Source organism: Solanum pennellii, chromosome 7, assembly GCF_001406875.1.
Source record: "Solanum pennellii chromosome 7, SPENNV200".
NCBI lineage: Eukaryota > Viridiplantae > Streptophyta > Magnoliopsida > Solanales > Solanaceae > Solanum > Solanum pennellii.
This window is the reverse complement of record NC_028643.1, coordinates 68,111,592-68,135,358: the sequence shown is the minus strand read 5'-3', so window position 1 is coordinate 68,135,358 and position 23,767 is coordinate 68,111,592. Positions and strand designations below refer to the sequence as shown.

At 34.1% G+C, this 23,767-nt stretch overlaps 1 protein-coding gene and 1 long non-coding RNA gene across 2 annotated transcripts; one reads left to right on the top strand and one right to left on the bottom strand.

Annotated features, from left to right (window-relative positions):
• Nucleotides 1-1,143: 1,143 nt before the first annotated feature.
• On the bottom strand, nucleotides 1,144-3,631 carry LOC107024250 (3-hydroxyisobutyryl-CoA hydrolase-like protein 5). The gene is made up of 12 exons (XM_015225190.2): nucleotides 3,413-3,631; nucleotides 3,251-3,334; nucleotides 3,107-3,175; nucleotides 2,972-3,026; nucleotides 2,727-2,884; nucleotides 2,559-2,643; nucleotides 2,273-2,483; nucleotides 2,134-2,194; nucleotides 1,963-2,061; nucleotides 1,763-1,864; nucleotides 1,633-1,674; nucleotides 1,144-1,464 (listed from the first exon to the last, which is right to left on the bottom strand). Exons 1-12 carry the CDS (start codon nucleotides 3,476-3,478, stop codon nucleotides 1,303-1,305), a joined length of 1,194 nt encoding a protein of 397 aa, XP_015080676.1. The 5' UTR covers nucleotides 3,479-3,631; the 3' UTR covers nucleotides 1,144-1,302.
• Nucleotides 3,632-13,678: 10,047 nt separating this feature from the next.
• On the top strand, nucleotides 13,679-22,668 carry LOC107024481. The gene is made up of 4 exons (XR_001457354.2): nucleotides 13,679-14,178; nucleotides 17,981-18,105; nucleotides 20,661-20,750; nucleotides 22,511-22,668. It is a non-coding gene; the product is annotated as an uncharacterized LOC107024481 (long non-coding RNA).
• Nucleotides 22,669-23,767: the final 1,099 nt, after the last annotated feature.

The window sequence follows — 23,767 nt, the reverse complement described above, 5'->3', positions numbered from 1 at the left end:
GATTTCATTTACTTTTCAGTTTAGTCAGGATGTCGTAGGATCTTGTCCCGACTTTCATCTTTATCAGTTAGAGGCTTCATAGATAGTCAGTATAGTTGAGAAGTCAGTATCATTTATTTTATTAAATGTTTTAAAGACTTAAGTTGCCTATTATATGGCGAGTTGAATACATTATTTATTCAAAGTTTTTCAGTTGAGTTAAAGATTTGAATTTCAGTTTCTTGAATTTTGTTCAGTTTTTTTAACTTTTGTATGCTTAAGTTAGTCTTCCGCTTGTAGTCAGTCAGGATGAGGGTTCGTTTGGGGACCAACAATGGTATTCAAGTGCCGATCACGTCTAGGGTGTAGACTCAGGTCGTGACACACCAAGTGAGCAAGCCATGATAAAATCATACTATTGCATTGATTCCACAGCGCATACTTTGTTGGCTTATCTGTTTTCGAACGCCAATTCAATTGGTTCATCGATAAACGATAGTTTGTTTTTGGTTGTGAGAGCATGTATCATTGATTTGCTCCGGGATGGATAATTGATTCCATTCAACTTGATTGGAACAAACATGAGACTCGGGTGATCTGAATGTTGATGAAAATATGGATTTGATGAATTTATATTGTTATTCTTATTGCTAGTGTTTAGACTTTTGGATTCACCAAGCTCTAATACCATTTTGGAAAAGAAGAGAAAATAATATATTTTGATAAATATGAAAACTTACAAGATATGTATTTCTCAACAAACCTGATCTACCTTGCATGAACTTATTCACAATGGTTATTTTGTTTTACTATTAATAAAAAAACCGCTAAATACTCTATTCAGTGGTATCCTATATAAATTTGTCAAAAATAAAAAACCTTTACGTCCAATAATTTTATTGGCTTTATTTTTGTCGGCTTTCGTTTGATATTTTGATTTATTTTACTTAATTACTTTTTTAGCATTTCGTCATCACAGATGGAAGAAGTTAACAAAAATAAATAACTCCGATTGATCAATGTTGATAATTAACAAAAGTATTGTGAAAGAAGTGCAAATACTACATTAATTAAATATGAGTAATGTATCAAAATGTTTGTCAAAAGAAACATTTTTTCATATATATATATATATCTATATATCATGTGGTGAGTACACAAGAATTAAAGCTACATATACTTTTGACTCTTTATTAGCAACTCGTATACGTATTCGCGTATTGACAATTATAAAGAAAAGAGCTAGGTTTCTCAAGATAGACCTCACAAGAACACTTGTAAGTGTTGTTGATCGATGGACATGACTTTTTTTTTTTGGAATTTTCATTTAGTTCGGAGACAATAAATAGAATTCTCACATTTTCCTCCCCACCTGTATTCTTCTTCATTTATAGGAATTTGAAGTTCCAAGTCATGTTCATCGAATGGCTTGAAGATTAAGTCGAGTTGCTCATTGTGCACTTTGTCAAGAGTTGAAGGGTTCCACTGAAAATGAAGAAAGAAAATATTTTTTTGTAAATGCATCAACTACTTATAATCAGTTTCAGTATTGAAAAAATATTACTTTTAGTCTGAAGGACTTTATAGTTATTCTAAATTCTTGATTGGTTAATAAAACTATCTATCTACCAACACTTGAAGGAACATACATACCTTTGGAGACTTGTCCTTGTCAATGATGGCAGCCCTTATTCCCTTTAAAAATAAAATTAAAGAATTCTAAATGAGAAATCACAAATCAAGTGTACCTCTTTGTGTATATGTTTGCTTAAAAATAAATTACCTCATACAAATCATCAGATATTATGGTTTGTAATGTGTTCTTTGTAATCCTAAATTCTTTTCTCAAACATTCAGATAGGGTTTGGGTCCTTCCTTCTCGTATCTAAAAAAAAATAAAAATATAGAGAAAATGTAAGATTCTTTCTCTTTCACATTTCAATGGATATGCATAAATTGTTTATATGTATAAGGACTAGTTACCGATCTCAATGTTATTTTCAGTCCAATTGGAGATGCTTTCTTTATACTTTTAAGCACTGGCATAATCCAATCATTTCCTTTTTTGCCTGCTTCAGCTTCCTGAAAATTAAAGTTGTATCAATTATATGAAATTCCATTTCATATATATATAATAGTATAATCAATTCTTACAATTGAATCCAGGATCTCCTCCACTGTTTCCCTGGAGAAACAATCATCGATTATGGACAACCTACAATTGATTTATACATGAAAAATGCATTAATATCTCACAAGAACAATTTGAAATCATAATTTTATGATACATTACTTGCTCAAGACACTTCTTTCATCTATTTGAACATTTGTAGAGAATTCATCGATGACAGATCTAATAGTATCCTCTTCATCACCGTTGTTTATGCTTAGTAAACTCTTCTCTAACTCAAATAATTTGTGTGAAGGTACAAAATGAGTTGCTAAACCAGCAGCAACCACTTCTTTACCCTTCAATTTTGCTCCTGTTAAGCCCAAATATTCCCCTACATACATACATACATTTAACAACATCATACACCTATTTCAATTTTTAAAAATACATATTCTAACTTACTTACCAAGTCGACCTGGAAGTCGCGAGAGTATGTATGATAAGCCACAATCTGGGTGATACCCTAGATTTGCTTCAGGAGTGGAACAAAACTGCAATTTTTCAATAAGAATGAGAAAACATTAATTAAGATTAATAATTTATTCAAGATGTCATTATTAAAATCAATACTAACCGCTTTCTCAGTTACGACAGAGTACTTCATTGGAGCCATGAAGCCTACACCTCCACCCATTGACATTCCATGAACAAGAGCAATATGTGGTTTCTTGTAAGTATGAATGTGGTAGCAAAGCCAATACATTCTATAAATATCTTCGAGGCAAGAATCCCCTTCAAAAAAATATACATGTTTAATTGAGTAATTAATTTAATTAATTAATAGTAACTAATTCAATCGAAACAATAGTTAATTATTACTTGCATCATATATCACTTTCAAATCCCCACCAGCACAGAATGTACGGCCAGCTCCCTATATATATTACATGTACAAATGGAATAAATATTGAACTTGTCAATTAAGTGAATATAATAAGAAAATAAATTAATTACCTTGAGGATTACAAATTTAGCATTGTCATCTTTCTCATATTTCTCCAATTTCTGCCCCACCATTAATGCCTAATATAAATCAACATACAAATTACAATAACCATTTTAACTATATGTTTAATTTGTAGATGTTACGTTGCGTACCACTTTTTCTGATATATAATTTAAATTGTTAGGCCTATTTAAGGTCAGCACTCTACCACGCCCAATTTCCTCAGCAATAACAACCTGAACAAAACAAAAAATAAAATTTAAAAAAAAAAAATAGCTCGAACATATATATAATTAAGTAAATAAAAATTTTACCTCTCTATTTTGTTTCATTACTTCTGAAGGCATTGTGATGGTACTTGGAAGAGATTTTATTCCCATCAGAAAAGTCGATTCAAAGAAGAGTGATGAGTGCAGAATTTGGAAAATCAACACTTTGTAAACAATAATTCTTACAAAGATTTAAAATTTGGGCATTACAATCACACATAAGATGATCAATTATTGATTTCTTGTCTTTAAAACTTTGTGCATGGGAAAGGACTTAATTTATACTCCTAGTGTTATGCATGTATAGGGGTGGGCGTGCTATATATCATATACGAGTCCGGAGCCTAAAGGATATAAAATATTAACAAAAATTCCAAAACGGTATATAAAATTTTATATTAACCAAAATGGCAAAATCGCTAGAACAACAGCGATTTACTCAACCGGAAAAAGCAAAATCGTTGTTACTACAGCGATTTTACAAAATCTGATTTTTTTAAAAAAAAAATTCAAATCACTACCTAGACAGCGATTTTCAATTTTGTTTTTAAAAAAAAAAAATTTTTTTGAAAATCGCTGCCTAGACAGCGATTTCTATTTTAAAAAAAAATTAAAGAAAATCGCTGCCTTTCAATTTTTTTATAAATTTTTTTTAAAATCGCTGCAATTTTCAAACAAAAAAAATTTTTAAAAAAATGTCGATTTTCAAACAAAAAAAAAATTGAAAATCATTGCCCTGGCAGCGATTTTCAAAAAAAAAAATTTTTTTTTTTAAAAAAAACACATTATGCAAAATGGCTGCAGTAGCAGCGATTTTGCTTTTTTCGGTGGAGTAAATCGATGTTGTTCCAGCGATTTTGCCGTTTTGGTTAATAAAAATTTTTATATACCGTTTTAAAATTTTTGTTAATATTTTATACCCTTTAGGCTCCGAACTCTATCATATACCCTAATGAAATCAAAATTGTTTATATTGCAATATAAATATCAGGGTAATTAATACGGCATCTAGTATATTTCTACTGAATATAATTAAACATATATCATCAATTTAATAAGATCAATACATCTATCTCTAGAGTTGAATCGGAAGTTGGAACATATATATATATATATATATATATAGATTGGTAAATAAAACTTTTTACTACTAGGGAATATATATAGAGTTGGTTTAAAGTCGGTCGAGGTTTCAGAGATTTTTACCATTGAACTTGCATAATTATGCTCCCCTTTAATTGAGTGTTATTTATATAAATAAGATTGAGTAGGAAAATATTGAATTGGCAAAGACTTTAAATAAATAGTCATCGTTGTTAAGAAGAATTATTGAAATTCAATGAAAATTTGTGCGTAGTGTTTGATCTTTGAAATCAAAAAAGAAGTTGAATAAAAGAAATTTATTACTGGGTATTCAGCAATAATCAAATCATTTAGGGATAGAAGTTTAGCTCCTCCAGGTCTCAGCTCTTCGTCAATTTTTTGACTATTTAATCGTGATTGAATATGTTTTTTGTGAAATTATTAAACAAAGATAATTGTTAGTCTAATTTGATTGAGATATTTTTAAAAAAAATTAAAGCTGCGTTATAATTCTTTATTATGTAAATGTATGTAAGCTAAAGTAAAACAAACTATGGTTAAAATGTCGAACCATGCCGAACTAATTTGGTAATGATATTATACTTTTAGCTTTTAGATATCGTAAATCGAAATTACTGTGTGTAAAACATCATACCTTATTTATCATGCCCTCCCCGTATTATCCATCTTTAATTATAGAATTATCTATCGTGATCTATAATAATATAAATTAGATAGATCAAATTTTGTTTTGTGAACACTGAATTTTTTACTGAGTTTTACACTATTTTAAGTTTTTTCTTTAAGTAGAGAAAACATGTGATATAGTAACATTCTACCTTCTTAACAAAAAGGGTACACAATTTAATTTAGACCGAAGTACATAGGGAAAGAAACCTAGAGCTAGCTTAGAGCTAGACACAGTTCTAAATATAAAAGAGACTTTCATTTTATTTTTTTATGATCGCGGTATCTTAAAATTGGACTTTTTTTATTTATGAAATTTGGGTATTTCAATTAATTTTATGAGATATCTATCAATTACCACCAGCAACATTTAAGAAAGAATCACTTAGTTTTTTTATTTCCACTGAATTTTGAATATGAGACATCAAGATTTTCAACCACACCATTCATTGTGATTTTTCCAGACACTAAATACAAACCCTAGCAACAACCAAAAACAATGATAATTCTATTAGATCCTCATGTTGTTCTTGAGCAATGTATCTTTGAGAGAGATTGTTTTCGAAAACTTGTTTGTGCCCATGAAGAATAGACATATTATTCCCTCCGTTCGGTATTGTTTGTCATGTTGCGCTTTTTGAAAGTCAATTTGACTAATTTTTAAAGTTAAATTAGATCATATTAATTCGACATTTTAAACAAAAAAATTAAATATTTTAAAACTATATAGAAAGTACTATAAATTGCATTTTTTTAAACTGTAGACAAGTATTGTTTCCATCTGGAATCAGGTTCAAAAAATTTTAAATCATCAAAACTTTAGAGACAGTCAAAATAACAATAGAAGAGACCTATGCTTTTATTTAATATTTTAAATTTTTATGTTAGGCAATCAATTGATACTTCCAATGAGATTTTGTTCTAAATAATTGTGCTAATTTTTCCTTCTATTCATATATATGTTTATGGGTATGGGTTAATATATGTTAAAGTACGATTGTTAACTCTTAAGCTATGGATATTTTATTTTTGCATAAAGAGGTTGTTTTTCTTCCATTACTGGTGAGCATTTAAATTTGCAAGGGTAATTTTATTTTTCAAAGCATTAAAGACGTGAAATCAATATTTTTGTTTAGTTTTTAAGTGAGATATAGAAGTTTGGCATGAATAACAAACTAATATTGAAGGTGGTGGGCGATTAATCGGAGGAATTTATTAATAGCCCATTTATAGGGACCAAAAAGTTGATTTTTAGGTCTAGACATAATTAAAGTCCTAATATATGAATCCGGTATAGCTAAAAGTTCTTTCAAAAAAATCATCATATGGCAATGTCACATTTAATTAGAGGTATCAAAAATGAGTTAATTGTAGATAATCTATCTAATTCGTCTATTATTTTAAGAGTTGAGCTCAAGATAGTTTGGATTGAGTTCAATCTCAATTTATTCAGGTCTTAACTCATTTAAAGAGAATCTTCAATTGAACTCAATTTAATCTTCAATTTCAATCCGTTTTAAAACTCTTTAATAGCGTTGTAATCATGTATATTCCTACATTTTATTTTATTTTTTAAATATCTCTTTTTTTAAAAAAAAAAACAAATTTATACCACTAGACAGTGGTCTAGTGACTTTTTATTTATAATAATCATAAAAAATTTCAATAGGAATAAGTACAATCAAGGGATGTTAGACCTTTCCTTTCTGAAGGAATATTGATTGTATTCAAGTGTTAAGGGAATACATGGGAGATATATATAGGAGATATAGGAAGGAGTACTAATCCTAGTAGGACTAGGATTAAGGAGTACTAATCCTAATAGGACTAGGATTAGTACACAGTAAATACTAATATTATTTTATACTATTTATTTAATACTATCTGTTATTATCCCCCCTCAAGCTGAGCTGAGCAGAAGCGAACGGAAGCTTGGAACTGAGGTAATCGTGCTGTCGGCTCGGGAGAGGCTTGGTGAGAATATCAGCCGGTTGTTCTTCGGTGGGTACATACTGCACAGTCATGGTGCCGGCCTGAACTTCATCGCGAACAAAGAGACAATCGGTATCAACATGCTTCATTCTGGTGTGTAGGACGGAATTCTTGGCCACACAGATGGTTGATTTGTTGTCACAATAGAGAGCAGGAACAGTGTGAGTGGCGCGGAGTTCGCGAAGAATATATGTGACCCACATGGTCTCAGCAGCAAGAAGAGCAAGGGCGCGGTATTCAGCTTCAGTCGAGGACCGAGAGACCTTGGGTTGTTTTTTTGTACACCAGGAGATCAGGTTCGGCCCCAAAAAAACGAGAAACCCCGATGTAGATTTTCTGTCATTTTTATCATTCGCCCAATCTGAATCTGAGAAACCCCGAAGCTCCAAGTCCCCGGGTCGAATGAGTAAACCACGACCAAGAGTGCCAAAAATGTACCTGAGAATGCGTTTTAGACAATGGTAATCATGTTCACTTGGTTGATGCATGCGCTGAGCAACTCGGTTGACAGCAAACTGGATGTCAGGACGGGTAATGGCCAGATACTGTAGAGCCCCAATGAGGCTGCGGAAGTGGGTGATATCGGCAAAGGGGGTGTCGGCTCCATTCGTAGACGAAGAGACTGCCATCGGTGTTGGTTGACTGGTGCATTTTTCCAGTCCAGCTTTCTGCAACAGATCTCGAGCATATTTTGACTGATGAAGAAACAAGCCGCTGCCTGTCCGAGAAACCTCCATTCCCAGAAAATAATGTAACGGGCCAAGGTCCTTCATTTTGAAGGTAGTATGCATAGCTCGAGTGACATCCTGAATGAGAGCTGCAGTAGAGCCTGTAATAATGATATCATCTACATAGACAAGAAGAATGACTGTACCGTGTGCTGAATGTCGAGTAAACAGACTCGTGTCGTGTACGCAACACGTGAAGCCGAGTCCCTGGAGGAACGTTTTCAGACGTGTGTACCAAGCACGGGGGGCTTGCTTGAGCCCATACAGAGACTTCTGGAGTTTGCAAACATGTTGAGGGAAGCGGGGATCAACATAGCCCGGTGGTTGCGTCATGTAGATAGTTTCATCAAGCATGCCATGAAGAAAAGCATTGGAAACATCCAACTGATTGATGAGCCAATTGTTGCGCACGGCGAGTGACAGTACCAGGCGAATGGTTTCCTGCCGAATAACAGGACTGAATGTCTCGGAGTAATCAAGCCCATACTCCTGATTGTAGCCTTTAGCAACCAAACGAGCCTTGTACCTGGAAATACTGCCATCCGCATTGTGTTTAATTTTGTACACCCATTTACAGCCCACTGGGTGCCGCCCATGGGGCTTAGGTACAAGAACCCAAGTTTTCTGATCAGTCAAAGCCTTAAACTCGTCATCCATAGCATGACGCCAATAAGCATTTTTTGAGGCAACAGAGTAGGTTGTTGGTTCACTATCGGGAAGGGGTGTATTTGGTAGTATGGTAGCCTGAAAGGTTTTGGGTTTAAAGATACCGGCTTTGCCACGGGTTAACATGGGATGAGTATTGGGGGGTGGCACGGGCGGTGGTGATTCGGGGGTGGCCGGGAAGGACCCAAAACGGATCGGGCTGGAGATGTTGTGGGTATGGGGTGGTTCGGGTTGGTTGTGAGTGTGGGTGGTGGTTGCGGGTGTATTGTGGGTGACGGTCGAAGGGGTGATGAGGGGTGGTTGGGTAGTGGGTGGAGGTGTGGGGGAAGGTGGTGAGGGACCCTGTGAGTATGTTGGAAAAAGGGGAAGGACGCCAATGAATGATGTATTTGTGGAGGAGGAAATAGACTCGTAGGGAAACTCATTTTCGACAAATTTGACATGACGAGATATGTAGACTTTATGAGTTTGTGGGTCAAGACAGCGATAACCCTTGGAGGTAGGATGATAGCCCAAAAAAATACAAGGACGGGATCGGGGTTGTAATTTGTGAGTAATATGAGGGCGTAGCCAAGGGTAGGCAAGACACCCAAAGACGCGGAGGTTGGTATAATTGGGAAGTTCTTGGTAAAGGAGTTGATAGGGTGATTTGTTGGAGAGAGTGTGACTGGGCATTCTGTTAATGAGGTAGTTTGCGGTGGCTAGAGCTTCTACCCAAAAGGAGACAGGGAGATGAGATTGATGTAGAAGAGTAACCACCGTTTCAATGAGATGGCGATGCTTACGCTCAGCCACCCCATTCTGTTCGGGAGTGTATGGACAGGAGGTTTGATGTATAATTCCCAGGGATTGCAGAAACTGGCCAAAGATGTTATTGACATATTCCTTTCCATTGTCACTTCGAAAAAGTTTAACATGAGAATTGAATTGTGTTTTAACCATTTTTTCAAAAGTGACAAAGGTGGTGTATGCCTGTGATTTGTGTTTTAGTGGGTACAACCAAGTGTATTTTGTAAAATCATCCACAAAACAAATATAATAGCGAAAACCAGCAAATGAAGGAACAGCAGTAGGACCCCATAGGTCAGAATGAATAAGTTGAAAAGGTGCAGTTGTACGCTTCTCAGATAAAGTAAAAGGTAATTTATGAGATTTAGCAATTGAACAGGAGTCACAATTGTTTACATGAATGGAAGAAAAACCTAATTGAGACATTAAAGAATTTATTATTTGAGTAGACGGGTGACCCAGACGACTGTGCCACAACAGACTGTGGCCATCAGCCGAAAGAGCCACCGGAGCCACAGGAACGCTTTCTGAAACTGGGTGGGCAGACGAACTTGTGCCAGGAAGAACGTACAGACCATGCTCACAGGGGCCCTGAAAAATCACCCTCTTGGTAGTATTGTCTAGGATCTGAAAATCATTAGAGGTGAACAAGAGTGAGCAATTATTGTCTTTTGTGAATTGGTGAACTGAAAGGAGATTGGATTTAATAGAAGGGACGTGGGTAAGGTTACCTAGGTGAAAGATAGCGGTGGGGGTTTTAATGGTACCCGTGCCAGTGTGAGAAATATTAAGGGACTCACCGTTGCCAACAGTAATACCATTGGAGCCATGATATGGATTTGGAGCGTTAAGCTTGGATAGATCAGAAGTAACGTGCATGTTGGCCCCAGTATCCAACAGCCATTCAGAGGAAGGGCCGGCTTGAGATGCATAATTGGCACGGTTATCACTATTTCGGCTCTCCTCATACCGAAACCAGCAACGAACAGCGGTGTGTCCTGTTTTCTGACAGATTTGACAAGTTGGACGATCCCGCTCGTAAGTGCCCTGCCCGCCGCTGGAAGATGACTGCCCGCCGCTGCCGAAGGAGTGCAGGCTGTTGTTGCTGCCGTGCTGCTGACCGTCGTACGGCGGACGACTGCCCTGCCGACCGCCGCGCCCGCGGCCTCCGCTGTTTCTGCCGTAGCCGCCGCGGCTCCCCTGCCGGCCGCCACCACGCCCCCCGCGATAGTTCTGGCTTGCGGTGAGGGCGGTGGCCGGCTCCATAACAGCGGCTTCTCGGAGAAGAAGTTTGCTCTCCAGATCCACGTTGATTTCTTCACTTTTTAGCCACGAGGAGAGAGTATCCAGGTCAACGGGCGTTGGACTGATGCGAACCGCCTGTTTAATGGAGGAGTAAGCTGATGGGAGCCCCCGAACGACGCACATGACGAGATCTTTTTCGGGAATGATTTCGTTCACGGTGTCGAGGGCTGTGATGATGGTGGAGACCTCGTCTAAATACTCCGCCATAGTTTTCGTGCCTTTGGTAATTGTGTGGAGACGATCACGCAATTGAAAAATATGAGAGTGGGAAATTGATGCATAGCGTGTTGCGAGGGCCGTCCACAGGGCTGAAGCAGTTGTGTAGGATCGGACGTGTTTCTGAACCGTGGGAGAGATGACCGCAATCAAACATGATCGGATCTGGCCATCCACGGCTTTCCAGGCGGCATGGGCCGGATTGGTTTTTTCTGATTTGTCCGTGGCGGTGATGACTGCCGGCGGCGGTTCTGTGCTTCCATCGACGTATTTGAGAAGGTAATTGGCCTCAAGGGCTGTAAGAACGGTGATTTTCCATGTAGGGTAATTTATGTCTGATAATTTTTCGGGAATCAGGGCATGAAGATGCCTGAGAAGGAGTTTAACGCCAGAAGGAAGTGAATCGAGAGGATCCACCTCGGTTGTCATGGCTGCCGCCGCCCAAGAGAAGAGAGGGAACGATCGGTGCCCTAAAGAGAGAAAAAAAAAACTAGAGAAAAGAAGATCTAGGTTTTCTGGCTCTTGATACCATGAAGGAATATTGATTGTATTCAAGTGTTAAGGGAATACATGGGAGATATATATAGGAGATATAGGAAGGAGTACTAATCCTAATAGGACTAGGATTAAGGAGTACTAATCCTAATAGGACTAGGATTAGTACACAGTAAATACTAATATTATTTTATACTATTTATTTAATACTATCTGTTATTACTTTCCAATCTTAATGAGGTACTTATATTAAAGGTATGCAATAATATATTTTACATCTTTTAGGATTTATTTGTCCATTTGTAAATCTTGATTTAAAATTTTCTTGAGTTGAAATTCAAATTGTGGTTATAAAACTTAAATAACAATATATTATAATTATTGAGATTAAACGGGTTAAATTAGGCAGATCAAGACCCAACATGTTCATAAGCTCATTTGAGCTCAAAGTAAACTTGGATGGAATCGGATGAAGACTCAATCCAAATACTATTTTAACTCATTTTAATATTTACAATTTTAACCCAACCCGTCCATTTGACATCCCTACATTTAATTATTCCAATAGTCATATCACTTTTATTTGATCACGTCATATGGTAGGGGTGTCAATAGAATTTGAAAAACCGATCAAACCAATTGAATCTAACCGTGACAAAATAATTTGTTATATTTGTTTTATAAAATTGTGGATTTTCATCTAAGGGTATAACTATACCGAACAATTGGGATAAACATTTTAATTTATAAAAGAGAAACGAAAAATTTTCAAACCGAACCGAATAACATGTATGCAAATATTTTATATATTAACTATATGTTAAATTTTATATATAAATATATTTTATAACTTTTCAAATATAAATATAACATAGATTCTAGGTCTCTTCCTTTTAACTATCCGTTATTAAAGGGAAAAGAACATTTGTGCCCCAAATAAAGAAACTATTTACAAGCAGCTAATTCTTACTTTCATATCCCCTATTTTAATTACTAAATTCGTGTTTACTATTTGATATCATCTTTAATAGTATCAAAGAAAAAAAAGTGATTCTTCAGTAAGGTTGTTTTTCCCTTTTATATATAGGTCCGTACTTAACATCACATTGTTGCTATTAGTACTTGCGATTATAAATAAATTATCAAAATGAATTTACTTATTACTTGATACTGCTGGTGAGCATTTATATTTGCAAGGGTAATTTTATTTTTTAAAGCTACTTATTACTTGATATTGCTGGTGAGCATTTATACTTGCAAGGGTAATTTTATTTTTTAAAGCATTAAAGACGTCTCAATATTTTTGTTTAGTTTTTAAGTGAGATGTAAAAGTTTGGCATGAATAACAAACTAATATCGAAGGTGATGGGCTATTAATTGGAGGAATTTGTTAATAGCCCATTTATAGGGATCAAAAAGTTGATTTTTAGGTCTAGACATAATTAAAGTCCTAATTTTTAGGAATTTTTACATTTTACAAGTTATACAAGTATAATGAATCCGATACAGCTGAAAGTTCTTTCAAAATAATTACCAAATGGCAATGCCACATTTAATTAGAGGTATTAAAAATGAATCCAATCATAGGTAACTATCTAATCTGTTTATTGTTTTAAGGGTTGAGTTCAAGATAGCTCGAATTGGCTTCAATCTCAATCTATTTAAGTCTTAACTCATTTAAAGAAAATTCTCAATTGAGCTCGATTTAATCTTCAAATCCAATCCGTTTTAAGACTCCTTAATAGCGCTAGTGTAATCATGTTACGAATTAATATATATTTTATATCTTTTATGATTTATTTATCCATTTGTAAGTTTTTATTTAAAAAAATTTTGAGTTGAAATTCAATTTGTGGTTATAAAACTTAAATAACAATATATTAAAATTATTGAGATTAAGCAAGTTAAATTAGGTAAGTCAAGACTAAACCCGTTCTAAAGCTCATAGAGCTCAAAGTAAACTTAGATGGAATCGGATCAAGACCCAACCCAATTTCTATTTTAACTCATTTTAACATTTCTAATTTAAACCTAACCCATCCATTTGACATCCCTACATTTAATAATTCCAATTCTCATATCACTTTTACTTGTCACGTCATATGTTAGGGTTGTCAAAAGAATATGAAAAACCGATCAGACCGATTGAATCGAATCATAACAAAATGGTTTATTATATATTTTTAATAAAATTGTGGGCTTTCATTTAAGAGTATAACTATACTGAACAATTGGGATAAACTTTTGAATTTATAAAAGAGTAACGAAAAATTTCCAAATCGAACCGAATAACTTACATGTATGCAAATATTTTATATATAAGTATATTTTATAACTTTTCAAATATAAATATGGGAAAAGGATCAGAAATAGCCCTCAACTTTGTTTTATCGGTTGATTTTGCCCTTACCATTAAAGTGAAGTTAATTTTATCCCTATCGTTACTAATTTCACCATATATACCCCTCATTTGGATGGAAAACCCCAAATTTTTAAAAAACCCATTCCATTTTTACCCGATGCCCCGACCCTTTTGTCTCGTTTTTGGTGGAATTTCACATTTTTCACGTGCTTTAAGCCAAAACACCTGTTACCTCCTCTTCATCATCATCTGCTTATTCTTCTTCTACATCATTTTCACTGATTGGTCGTTGTTTTCTCCCTTTGCGAAACATTCTCACTAGTAAGATTCTCTCTAGCTGCTGAAGGAGCGGTCTAGCCTTGTACGGCGCCGTCGTGAAAGCTGTGGATTCGTTAGGAAAGTGTTTTCGGCGAGTGAAAGTGGAACCGATGAAAACTGCATATGATAGGGAAATGGAAAGATGAAAGGGAGGATTTCTCTCACAAAAGGTGCACTCACTCTCACACCGACACTCCTTATAATTGATTATTTTATCGAATTATCATTTATGAACGAACGATAGAGTCGAATTGGTACTTGAATTTTACTCTTTCAAATAAGAAGTTAGATCTTAGTCGTTAATAAAAATTAAGCAAATATGGACTTTGATTCATGGACCTTTTTGTGTGTTAGAAGTGTTGAGAGTTTTTTAATTAAAAATCGAATCTTTATGTGATTTATGCTGTTAATTTTGATGTAGGAATGAAATAGGAGAATCTTGAGGCAGAAATAGTGATGGGTTTTGAGGAACTAGAAGTGGATGATGATATAAGAGAGGAGTTGTCTTTGCTGCTTTTGTAGACTTTGATGGGTTTCCATATGGCTGGTGTCTTGGATGGAGGTAGACTAATGGGAGAGGTGGTGGTTTTGGTGACGGTGATGGAGGAGATGGAGGAGAGGTGGTAGTTTTGGTGGTGGTTTAAGTGGAGGTGGTGGTTGAAAACAAAATTGATTTGGATAAAAGAAATAAGTTATATGATTAATTGGGTCGGGTCGAGTTAAAATTGGATAATTTAAATAAGATTAAGTTATTTGGGTCAATTTGCGGGCTTTCCATCCAAAAGAGAGGTATATATGGTGAAATTAGTAATGATTGGGGTAAAATTAACTTCACTTTAACAGTAAGGGCAAAATCAACCAATAAAACAAAGTTGAGGGATATTTTTTATCCTTTTCCCTATAAATATAACATAGGTCCTAGGCTCAGCTCTTTAACTATACGTTAATAAAGGGAAAAGAACATTTATGCCCAAAAAGGGAAACTATTTACAAGCGGCTATCCCTTATTTTTATACCCCTATTTTTAACTACTATATTTAAGTTCACTATTTGATATCATCTTTGATGGTATCAAAGTGGAAAAGGCGATGATTCAGTGAAAACACTTGACTTCTTGGGTGGTTAGAGTTACTAGAGTTGAGAGTTTTTGTAAATACGACGCGAATTTGACTTCTTGGTGAGTGGAGAGTTTTCAATTATAGTTAATCAAAAAGGGAAAAAATTTTAGAGTTAAATTCATTGATTAACTGATTTGTAAATCTTAAATTAATATAAAACTTCGGTGTGATTTTTCCCTTCCATAAGTTAGGAAGGTTTTCACGATAAATTCTTTGTTTTATTGTGTTGCGACAAAAGTACAAGAACCTGGTTCTTGTATTGGGGTAAGGTTTCTTCAATTGGTATCAGAGCAGATTTTTTCATTAAAAGACTCACAAGGATCAATGACTGCACCACCTACACCACAAGAAGAAGCTTCTCAAACTCGACCACCACTGTTTAATAATAAATATTTGGATGGTGGAAGAACAGTATGATGGATCATTTACTAGGAGAAAATCCAGACTTTTGGGGAGTCATGTTGGATGGTCCAACCATAACCATGAAGAATGAAACTGATGGAACCACTCAAGTACCAAAGGATAGAAAAGATTGGAATATTGCGGATTAACTTGAAATTCAGAACAATGCTAAGACAAAAAAGATCTTAATATGCAAAATAGGTCCAGATGAATACAATTGAATCTCATTATGTCAAGATGCAAAAGCAATATGGGAAACTCTGCAAACTACACATGAAGGAACAACTCAGATAAAGAAGTTTAAAATTGATAATTTGAATAGACAATACAAACTGTTTCAAATGGTAAAAGGTAAAACAATCCAAAAGATGCACACCAGGTCTATTGCTATCATCAATGAAATCTACTCACTGGAGAAATAATTCCCAATGGGAAGGTAGTCAGAAAACTTTTGAGTGTTCTTCCAGAGTCTTAGGAAAGTAAAGTAGAATTTATTGCTGAAGCACATGATCTAGATAAGTTATCTATGGATGAACTCATCGTAAATCTCATGATATATGAACTCAAGAAAAAATATGAAAAGAAAATCAGAGGCAAAAAGAAGGAGAAAAACCTGGTACATAAAGGCACAACACCAAAAGATTTTGAGGACAAAAATATTGCGCTAATGACCAAAAAATTCTCAAGAATATTAAAAAGGGAACAAGTGTTTCAAGAAGGAACTCTCAGAAAATCACCGAAAATCTAATAGATCAAGTCTGTCACAATTGTAGAAGTCTTGATCACTTTATCAAGATTTGTCCATTAAAAGCTCTAGAGAAAAAAAGGAACTGCTCGAAGAAAGTAAAAGAAATCAAGAATGATAAGGACATTTCCATAAACAGATGAATGACCAATCAAGAAACTGATTTCTCAATGAAAAGGACCTTCTTCGCTATAGGGGACTCATCAGAAGAACAATATGAGGATGGAGGATTCGAAAATCAATCACTGCTTTTAATAGAGCAAACAAATAAATGTAATTTTCTTGCACTCATTGCTGAAACAAATTCTGAAGATAATAAAGAAGATGACAAACAAAGTTAGATAATTCTTCATCACATTAAAATAAATATTGATTCATATTCTAAAAGAGAACTAGAATTCGTATTGCTTACTCTTATAGATGCATATCAGTCAATTAGTTCTGAAAGAGAATAAATAATGAAAAAATTATGCATCTTTAAGAGAAGAAAATGACAATCTTGAGAAACACAATCAATATCTTCAAAATAAATTAAAAGAACAGATTCATACCTCAAAGTTAAGTCACAAGGGAAAAAACTTTGTTAGTGAACTTCGATTAGCTCTGGAAGAAAAAATAAAATTATTAACCATAAATTGATAGGCCTTAATTGAAAGAAAGAGGCTGCTACAAGAAAATATTGATCATACCAAACTTGATCTGGAATAAAATCTTATATGGACCAGTTCCTCTGAAATTTTAACTCAGATTCAAGAAAGGCAAACCACCACTCGAAGTGGAATAGGCTTTAGAAAACAGAATAATCCTGTCGCATATACTATTCACATGTCTAAAAGTTTATGCACTCATTGTGAAAAATCAAGTCATTAAAGAATCAATGTAAAACTCTATTTGAGTCTTTCCAGAAAAATATTAAGTTCACAAAAAAGAAGAGGCTAAAACGGTTAAGAACCTAGTTTCAAATAAAAATACTTCAGACAAAAGGTTTTTTTATTTGTCTTTATGGTCTTGAAGAAATCTTATTCATCATTTTACTCATGTAAAGGACCCAAGCTAATCTGAGTTTTCAAGACTAATCTTTGATTAGTGTTTCGAGAGGAAAAAGGTCAATTGGCACATGAATAGTGCATGCGTCAAATATGTGCTAAAATGATAGAAAATTTCCTCTCGCTCTTTGATTCGAGGCGACAGTGTAGTCCTTGAAAAGGATGAGAAAAATGAAAGAGACAAGATTAAAAAGAGTTTAAGAAAGTGACATAATACTAAACATCTTTGATGACGCAAATTTAGGAAACATCGCAAAAGAACTGCACTTGCAATATGAGTTATTGTACTAACCTATGATCTTGGAGATAAGGGGAAATAATAGAGCAATCAGGACTCTTAAAGTATGGCATACCTTCAAGGGGTACTTTGTTGTGTGAACCAGGTCCTTGTTATTCACTGAAAGTTATGAAAAATTGATAGGGGTTGATTCTCTGTTACTCAGCTTGAGATTTCTTTGATATATGAGAATATAATGATGCAGACATGCTCATGAAAGCCTTAAATATGAAGAACTTGAGAAAAATCAGCCAAAACCCGATCTTATCAAAACAAGTTGATGTATTATCATGATTTTCTTTAATAATTGGCTAATAAACTAATAACTTATGCTTAAGAAATTATACAATGGATATCTGCTAACTTAGTCTCGTACTATAACAGGTACACACTTTAGGCACACAATGTTTAGAAGGTCTGTAGATATTATGCCTACTCGTTTGCTAACACATTAAGTAAATCATAGAGGAACACAAAAAGAGGGAACCTGATTTTTCTGTAATACTAAGGTATGTACCATCCTTTTGCAATGCATGAATTTTCTGAGTTTGGATCAAACATAAGTACTACTGAACCTGGTCGATCATAAAAATTCAACTATTTTAAAAAATCATCAAGAACCCTCTTTGATAATAAGCATTGTTGAATCTCAAACTGCTCTAATGATAGATATTGTTTTTTCGTGGAGAGCAAAACTTTAAATATGGAATAAAGTTAAAATTTTCTTTTTGATTTTGATGAGGATTTGATTTTAGTTTCTGAATTTCATCGTAGAATCTCGGGCACTGAACAATTAATTAATTAGAAGAATGGATTTTAGAGATGTGGAAGCAAGTGTAGCAACAACAGCTTGTAGAATATTTGGCTGTGAATAATTTATTTTAGTTTTATATCAACTTTCATTGTATTAATTATCCGCTCTTTCAAAAAAATTTCAGATATTTCGTTCATTTATATAAATCTCTCCAGCAACATGTCATTGGCCATTAATCTATTTATTTTTTCTGTGCCTCCATCAAATACATCATTCTCAGGGGAAAAATACATGCACCATTTTTTCTGTCATTGATAGATATTATTTTTTCGTGGAGAGCAAAACTTCAAATATGAAAAAAAGTTAAAGTTCTCTTTTTAATTTTGTTGAAGAGTTGATTTTAATTTTTGAAGTTCATCATAAAATCTTAGGCACTGAACAATTAATTAATTAATTAATTAGCAAAATAAATTTTAGAGATGTGGAAGCAAGTGTGGCAACAGCAGTTTGTCGAATCTTGGGCAGTGAACAATTTATTTTGAGTTTTATATCAACTTCCATTGTTTTAATTATCCGCTCTTACAAAATCTTTTCAGATACTTCACTCATATATATAAATGTCTCCAGCAATATGTTAGTGTCCATTAATCTATTTTTTTCTGTGCCTCAATCAAATACATCATTCTCAAGTAAAAAAAAACTATGCACCATTTTTCTGTCATCGATAGATATTATTTTTTTGTGGAGAGCAGAACTTCAAATATGAAATAAAGTTAAAATTCTCTTTTTGATTTTATTGAGAAGTTGATTTTAATTTCTGAAGTTCATCATAAAATCTTGGGCACTGAACAATTAATTAATTAATTAGCAGAATGAGTTTTAAAGATGTAAAAGCAAATGTAGCAGCAACCGTTTGTCGAATGTTGGACACTGAACAATTAATTTTTAGTTTTATATCAACTTCCATTATTTTAATTATCCGCTCTTCCAAAAAAAATTCAGATACTTCGTTCATCTATATAAATGTCTCTAGAAACATGGTATTTTGTCCATTAATCTGTTTTTCTTTTTTGTGCTTCAATAAAAAACATTGTTCTTAGTTAAAAAAGTTATGCACCATTTTCTTTCTCATTGATAAATAATTTTTTTTGTGGAGATCAGAACTTCAAATATGAAACAAAATTAAATTTCTCTTTTTTATTTTATTGAGGAGTTGATTTTAATTTTCGAAGTACATGATATAATCTTAAACACTGAACAATTAATTAATTAATTAATTAGCAGAATGAGTTATAAAAATGTGAAAGCAAGTGTATCAGCAACAGTTCGTCGACTGTTGGACACTGAACAATTTATTTTTTAGTTTTATATCAACTTCCATTGTTTTCATTGTCTGCTCTTCCAAAACCTTTTCAGATACTTCGCTCATCTATATAAATGTCTCCAGCAAAATGTCATTATCCATTCATCTGTTTTTCTTTTCTGTGCCTCAATGAAATATATCCTTCTCACGTAAAAAAATTGTGCACCGTTTCTTCTGTCATTAGTAGATATATTTTTTCGTGGAGGGCAGTATTTTGAATATGGAATAAAGTTAAAGTTCTCTTTTTGATTTTGTTGAGGAGTAAATTTTAATTTCTGAAGTTCATCATTGAATCTTGCGCATTGAACAATTAATTAATTAATTAGCAGAATGAGTTTTAGAGATGTAAAAGCAAGTGTAGCAGCAGCAGTTTGTCGAATCTTGTATACCAACCAATTTATTTTTAGTTTTATATCAACTTTCATTGTTTTAGTTATTCTCTCTTCCAAAAATTTTTCAAATACATCGTTCATCTATATAAATCTCTCGAGCAAAATATCATTGTCCATTAATATGTTTTTCTTTTCTATGCCTCAATGAAATACATCTTTCTCACATGAAAAAACTATGCACCGTTTCTTCTGTCATTGCTAGATATTATTTTTCATGGAGGACAATATTTCAAATATGAAATAAAGTTAAAGTTCTCTTTTTGATTTTGTTGAGGAGTTGATTTTAATTTTTGAAGTTCATCATAGAATATTAGGCACTAAACAATTAATTAATTAATTTGCAGAATGAGTATTAGAGATGTGAAAGCAAGTGTAGCAGCAACAGTTTGTCGAATCATGGCACTGAACAATTTATTTTTAGTTTTAAATCAACTTTCATTTTTTTAATGATGCATTTTTTCAGATACTTCGCTCATCTATATAAATGTAACACCCTAAAACGAACTAAGGTGAACTAGAAGTCTAACACCCTCTCTCTTAAAACTCTCTCTCAAGTCTCCATGGAAGCTAGAAGTCAAGAAGAGCTAGGAGGCTGTTGGTGGTTGATTTCTTCACCAAAAATCATTGGGTTTTCTTCTTTTTGAGGTATGGTAGTCATCCTTGAACTCTCTTCCATTCAAGGAGCCCCTTCCTAAAAGATTTCAAAAAGAGTTTTCCAACGCTAAGTTCTTCAAGCTTTCACTCTAAATATGGGTCTTGCATGAAAACGTTTCAAATGATTCAAATATGATGTTTCTAATGTTAGTTGGTAATTTTAATGCAAAAACTTCAATGAAAACATGTTAAAGCTTTAAGTCAAATTTTGGCTTAAGGAATGGGTTAAATGAGCATAAATGTGTAGTTAAGCTTTGGTTTCTTTGAGTTGATGTTGTTGTTTAGCTACTGCCCTAAGGGCTATATTATGATGAAATGTTTAGTAAAATGTTATAGGTGATGAAAGCTTGGATTCAAGGGTAAGTTGATTATGTTGTTTAGCTTTAATTATGAAATGCTCTTGAGTGGTATGGTCCACCTTCCTGGTGGCGGTGTTTACTTGATTTGTATGAATGTGTAGTTACTTGTGTATTGTGAATGAGGCCATGAAGGCATATTTATGTGAAGAAATATGAAAATGGAGTTATTCTTGTTAATGTGCTTTTATGAAGCTTGTTATGAGAAGTATGCTAAGGATTATGTCTAAATGACTTATATGATTATGTGAAGCATGTAAAGTGCGTGGTGTGATGAATGAAGGTCTAAGCATGTATAGATGTTAAATGTAATGAAATGATACTTATGTGCAAGGTGTGCTCACATGTACACACACGCACACTTGAGTGAATGAATGAAGCTAAGTTAAGTAAAAAAGGGGAGTTTTGGGATGAACACTCTTCGTGATTTGAGATGAACTGTTTAGTAGCAACCTCACTACATCCTAAGAGCTTTCTAAGAAGTTTCGAGGATGAATGCCCTTCGTGAGTTGAGATGTGGTGTTCATTAGTTATCCTTAACCTATAGTTTATAATGTTGAGAATCCGTGGGGAGTTATGTCTAGCACCGAGAGGATATGAAGAAGAGGTGGTTAGACGTCTTGAGTTGAGATGTTGTATTCCAATGTACCTCTTGAGATGAGTACTATCCCTTAATTATGCGCCCGCATAGGTGTAGCTATTGAGAAAGTGATGTAAAAGCTAAAAGAAAGTAAGAGCTCACCTAGGCAAGTGAGGGGACCCTTCTCTGATAAAGGAAGTATCGGGATTTCATGTTTAGCTCTCATGTTCTAAAAGAGTGTACTACTTAGGGTAGGTGGTGGTATGAGATGCTATCTACTCATTTCACTAAGTAGGCATTCCGGAAGGGAATTCTTGGTGACTTATTTGAGTTTTTTTCTAATGTCTTTTCATTGAGTGGAGGCTTGTTCTAACGAGGTGAGTAAGCAGAAAGGGGTAGTCTTGAGGATTGCTTTGGTGTGTATTGAAGGAGGTGTATGTTCATTTCCTTCATGTCTTACCTTGGTGAGTTTTAGGATAATCCTTAGCTAGGGAAACTCCTATGAAAATGAGTTCACTTCCTCTTTGCTTTGCCTTGGAAGTTCACTATTTTTGGAATAGGATAGTTCACTGTAATGTTGAAGGAGCTTACTGTAAAATTGGGTACTTCACTGTAAAATGCTCTTTTTCCTTAAAATTATGGAGATTCTTCTCTAAGTGTTAAATGATGATAAGTATGGTGTTTTACTTCTATATTCATGAATGTTTTACTTAATTGGCATGAAAATGTGTTTTTACTAAAATGTCTCTTTTTGCATGTTTTTACATATACCATACTTAGTACATTATTAGTACTAACCCAATACTTTCCTATAGTCTATAAATATAGGTTTGGAAGCAAGCTTGAAGTTTAGAAGGCAAGCTTGGGATTTGATTCTCTCAAGACAAAGTATGTCCTCACATACTCGAGGGCATAGTTCGTATTCTTTTAGTTTTGTATAAGTTCTTATTATGTATTTCTTTCAAATGTAAAGGGTCGTGTCCCTAAGATTATTTATGTCTTGTCTTTAAGTTTGGCTTGTGACGATGAGAATTTCTTAGTATTTATAAAATATTCCTTTTATATTAAATGTCGTGAAAAGTTTTAATTCCGCACTACTTTTCAAGTTTATGTAATGAACGATAGTTAAAGGGCTTGTACAAGACCCCAAAGGGTCAAGTACACCCGGTCATGACCCAAGGATCCTCCCTAACTTCTAAGGGGTGTTTGCAGGTCGTGACAGACTTGGTATCAAAGCATAAGGTTATGGGAAATAGTTTAGGGTCTAAAAGTCTCACAAGCCACGTTTAGTAGATTTTCGGTCATTGTTGTGAGTCACGACACATCCATGGACAAGATGCTATAGGATGATAGAGTTCCACTTTCTTCATTACTCTTGTATCCTGTCATAGAACTTCACTCCATAAGATCTCTCTCTTCTTCTCCTTTGTCCGGTGGTTTTCCAGGTGTGATTGCTTGGAAAGGGAGATGTTTCTAAGTTTGAGGGAGAGAAAAGGTGAGTTTTGATGGTTATGATGGTTTTATGGCTAGAATAGTAAAGGTGAAGGTTAGTTTGAGAATTGTGATGTGAAGCCTTTTATGACTATGTGTGACTTATGAGGTTGGAAGTATTGTGGTGAGAAACTTTATGGTGATGTAAATCTAAGAATGGTAGGAATTATAATGATTGAATGAAGTACCTTAGAGAGGAAATGAGTTACCTTGTGATTATGTTCAATATGTTAGAAAGTTTTAAGGTGTAAATTTGAGGAATGTTGAAAGAGTGTGGAGGTTTTGTAGGAGTTGAGGGCAACCCTCTTGTGTGGTTAATGTTTTAATAGTTGTTCTTGTGATTTGGTTGAAGTTCTTGTATAGGTTTACTCTAATGAGTAAATGTGGTATGAATACCTAGTAAGGGAGTTTTGTTCCATGAGATTGAGTTAACTGGTGCCTAAGAGTTGAATGAGGTGGTGTTTAAGAGAGTTTGTCTACGCTTGAATCCTAGAGTAAAGTGTTATGCTTAACTTGTAAGGTTGATGTTTAGTCTTGATGTGCATGAGTTAAGGGTAGTGTGAGTTATCACCTTGTGAGAG

Coding starts and splice junctions, on each gene's coding strand:
- LOC107024250 (XM_015225190.2), bottom strand. CDS start 3,478: ATGGGAATAAAATCTCTTCCAAGTACCATCACAATGCCTTCAGAAGTA. Junction 2,195..2,272: donor GAAAGAAGTGTCTTGAGCAA/GTAATGTATCAT, acceptor AATCAATTGTAG/GTTGTCCATAATCGATGATT. Junction 1,465..1,632: donor ACAAGGACAAGTCTCCAAAG/GTATGTATGTTC, acceptor CTTCATTTTCAG/TGGAACCCTTCAACTCTTGA.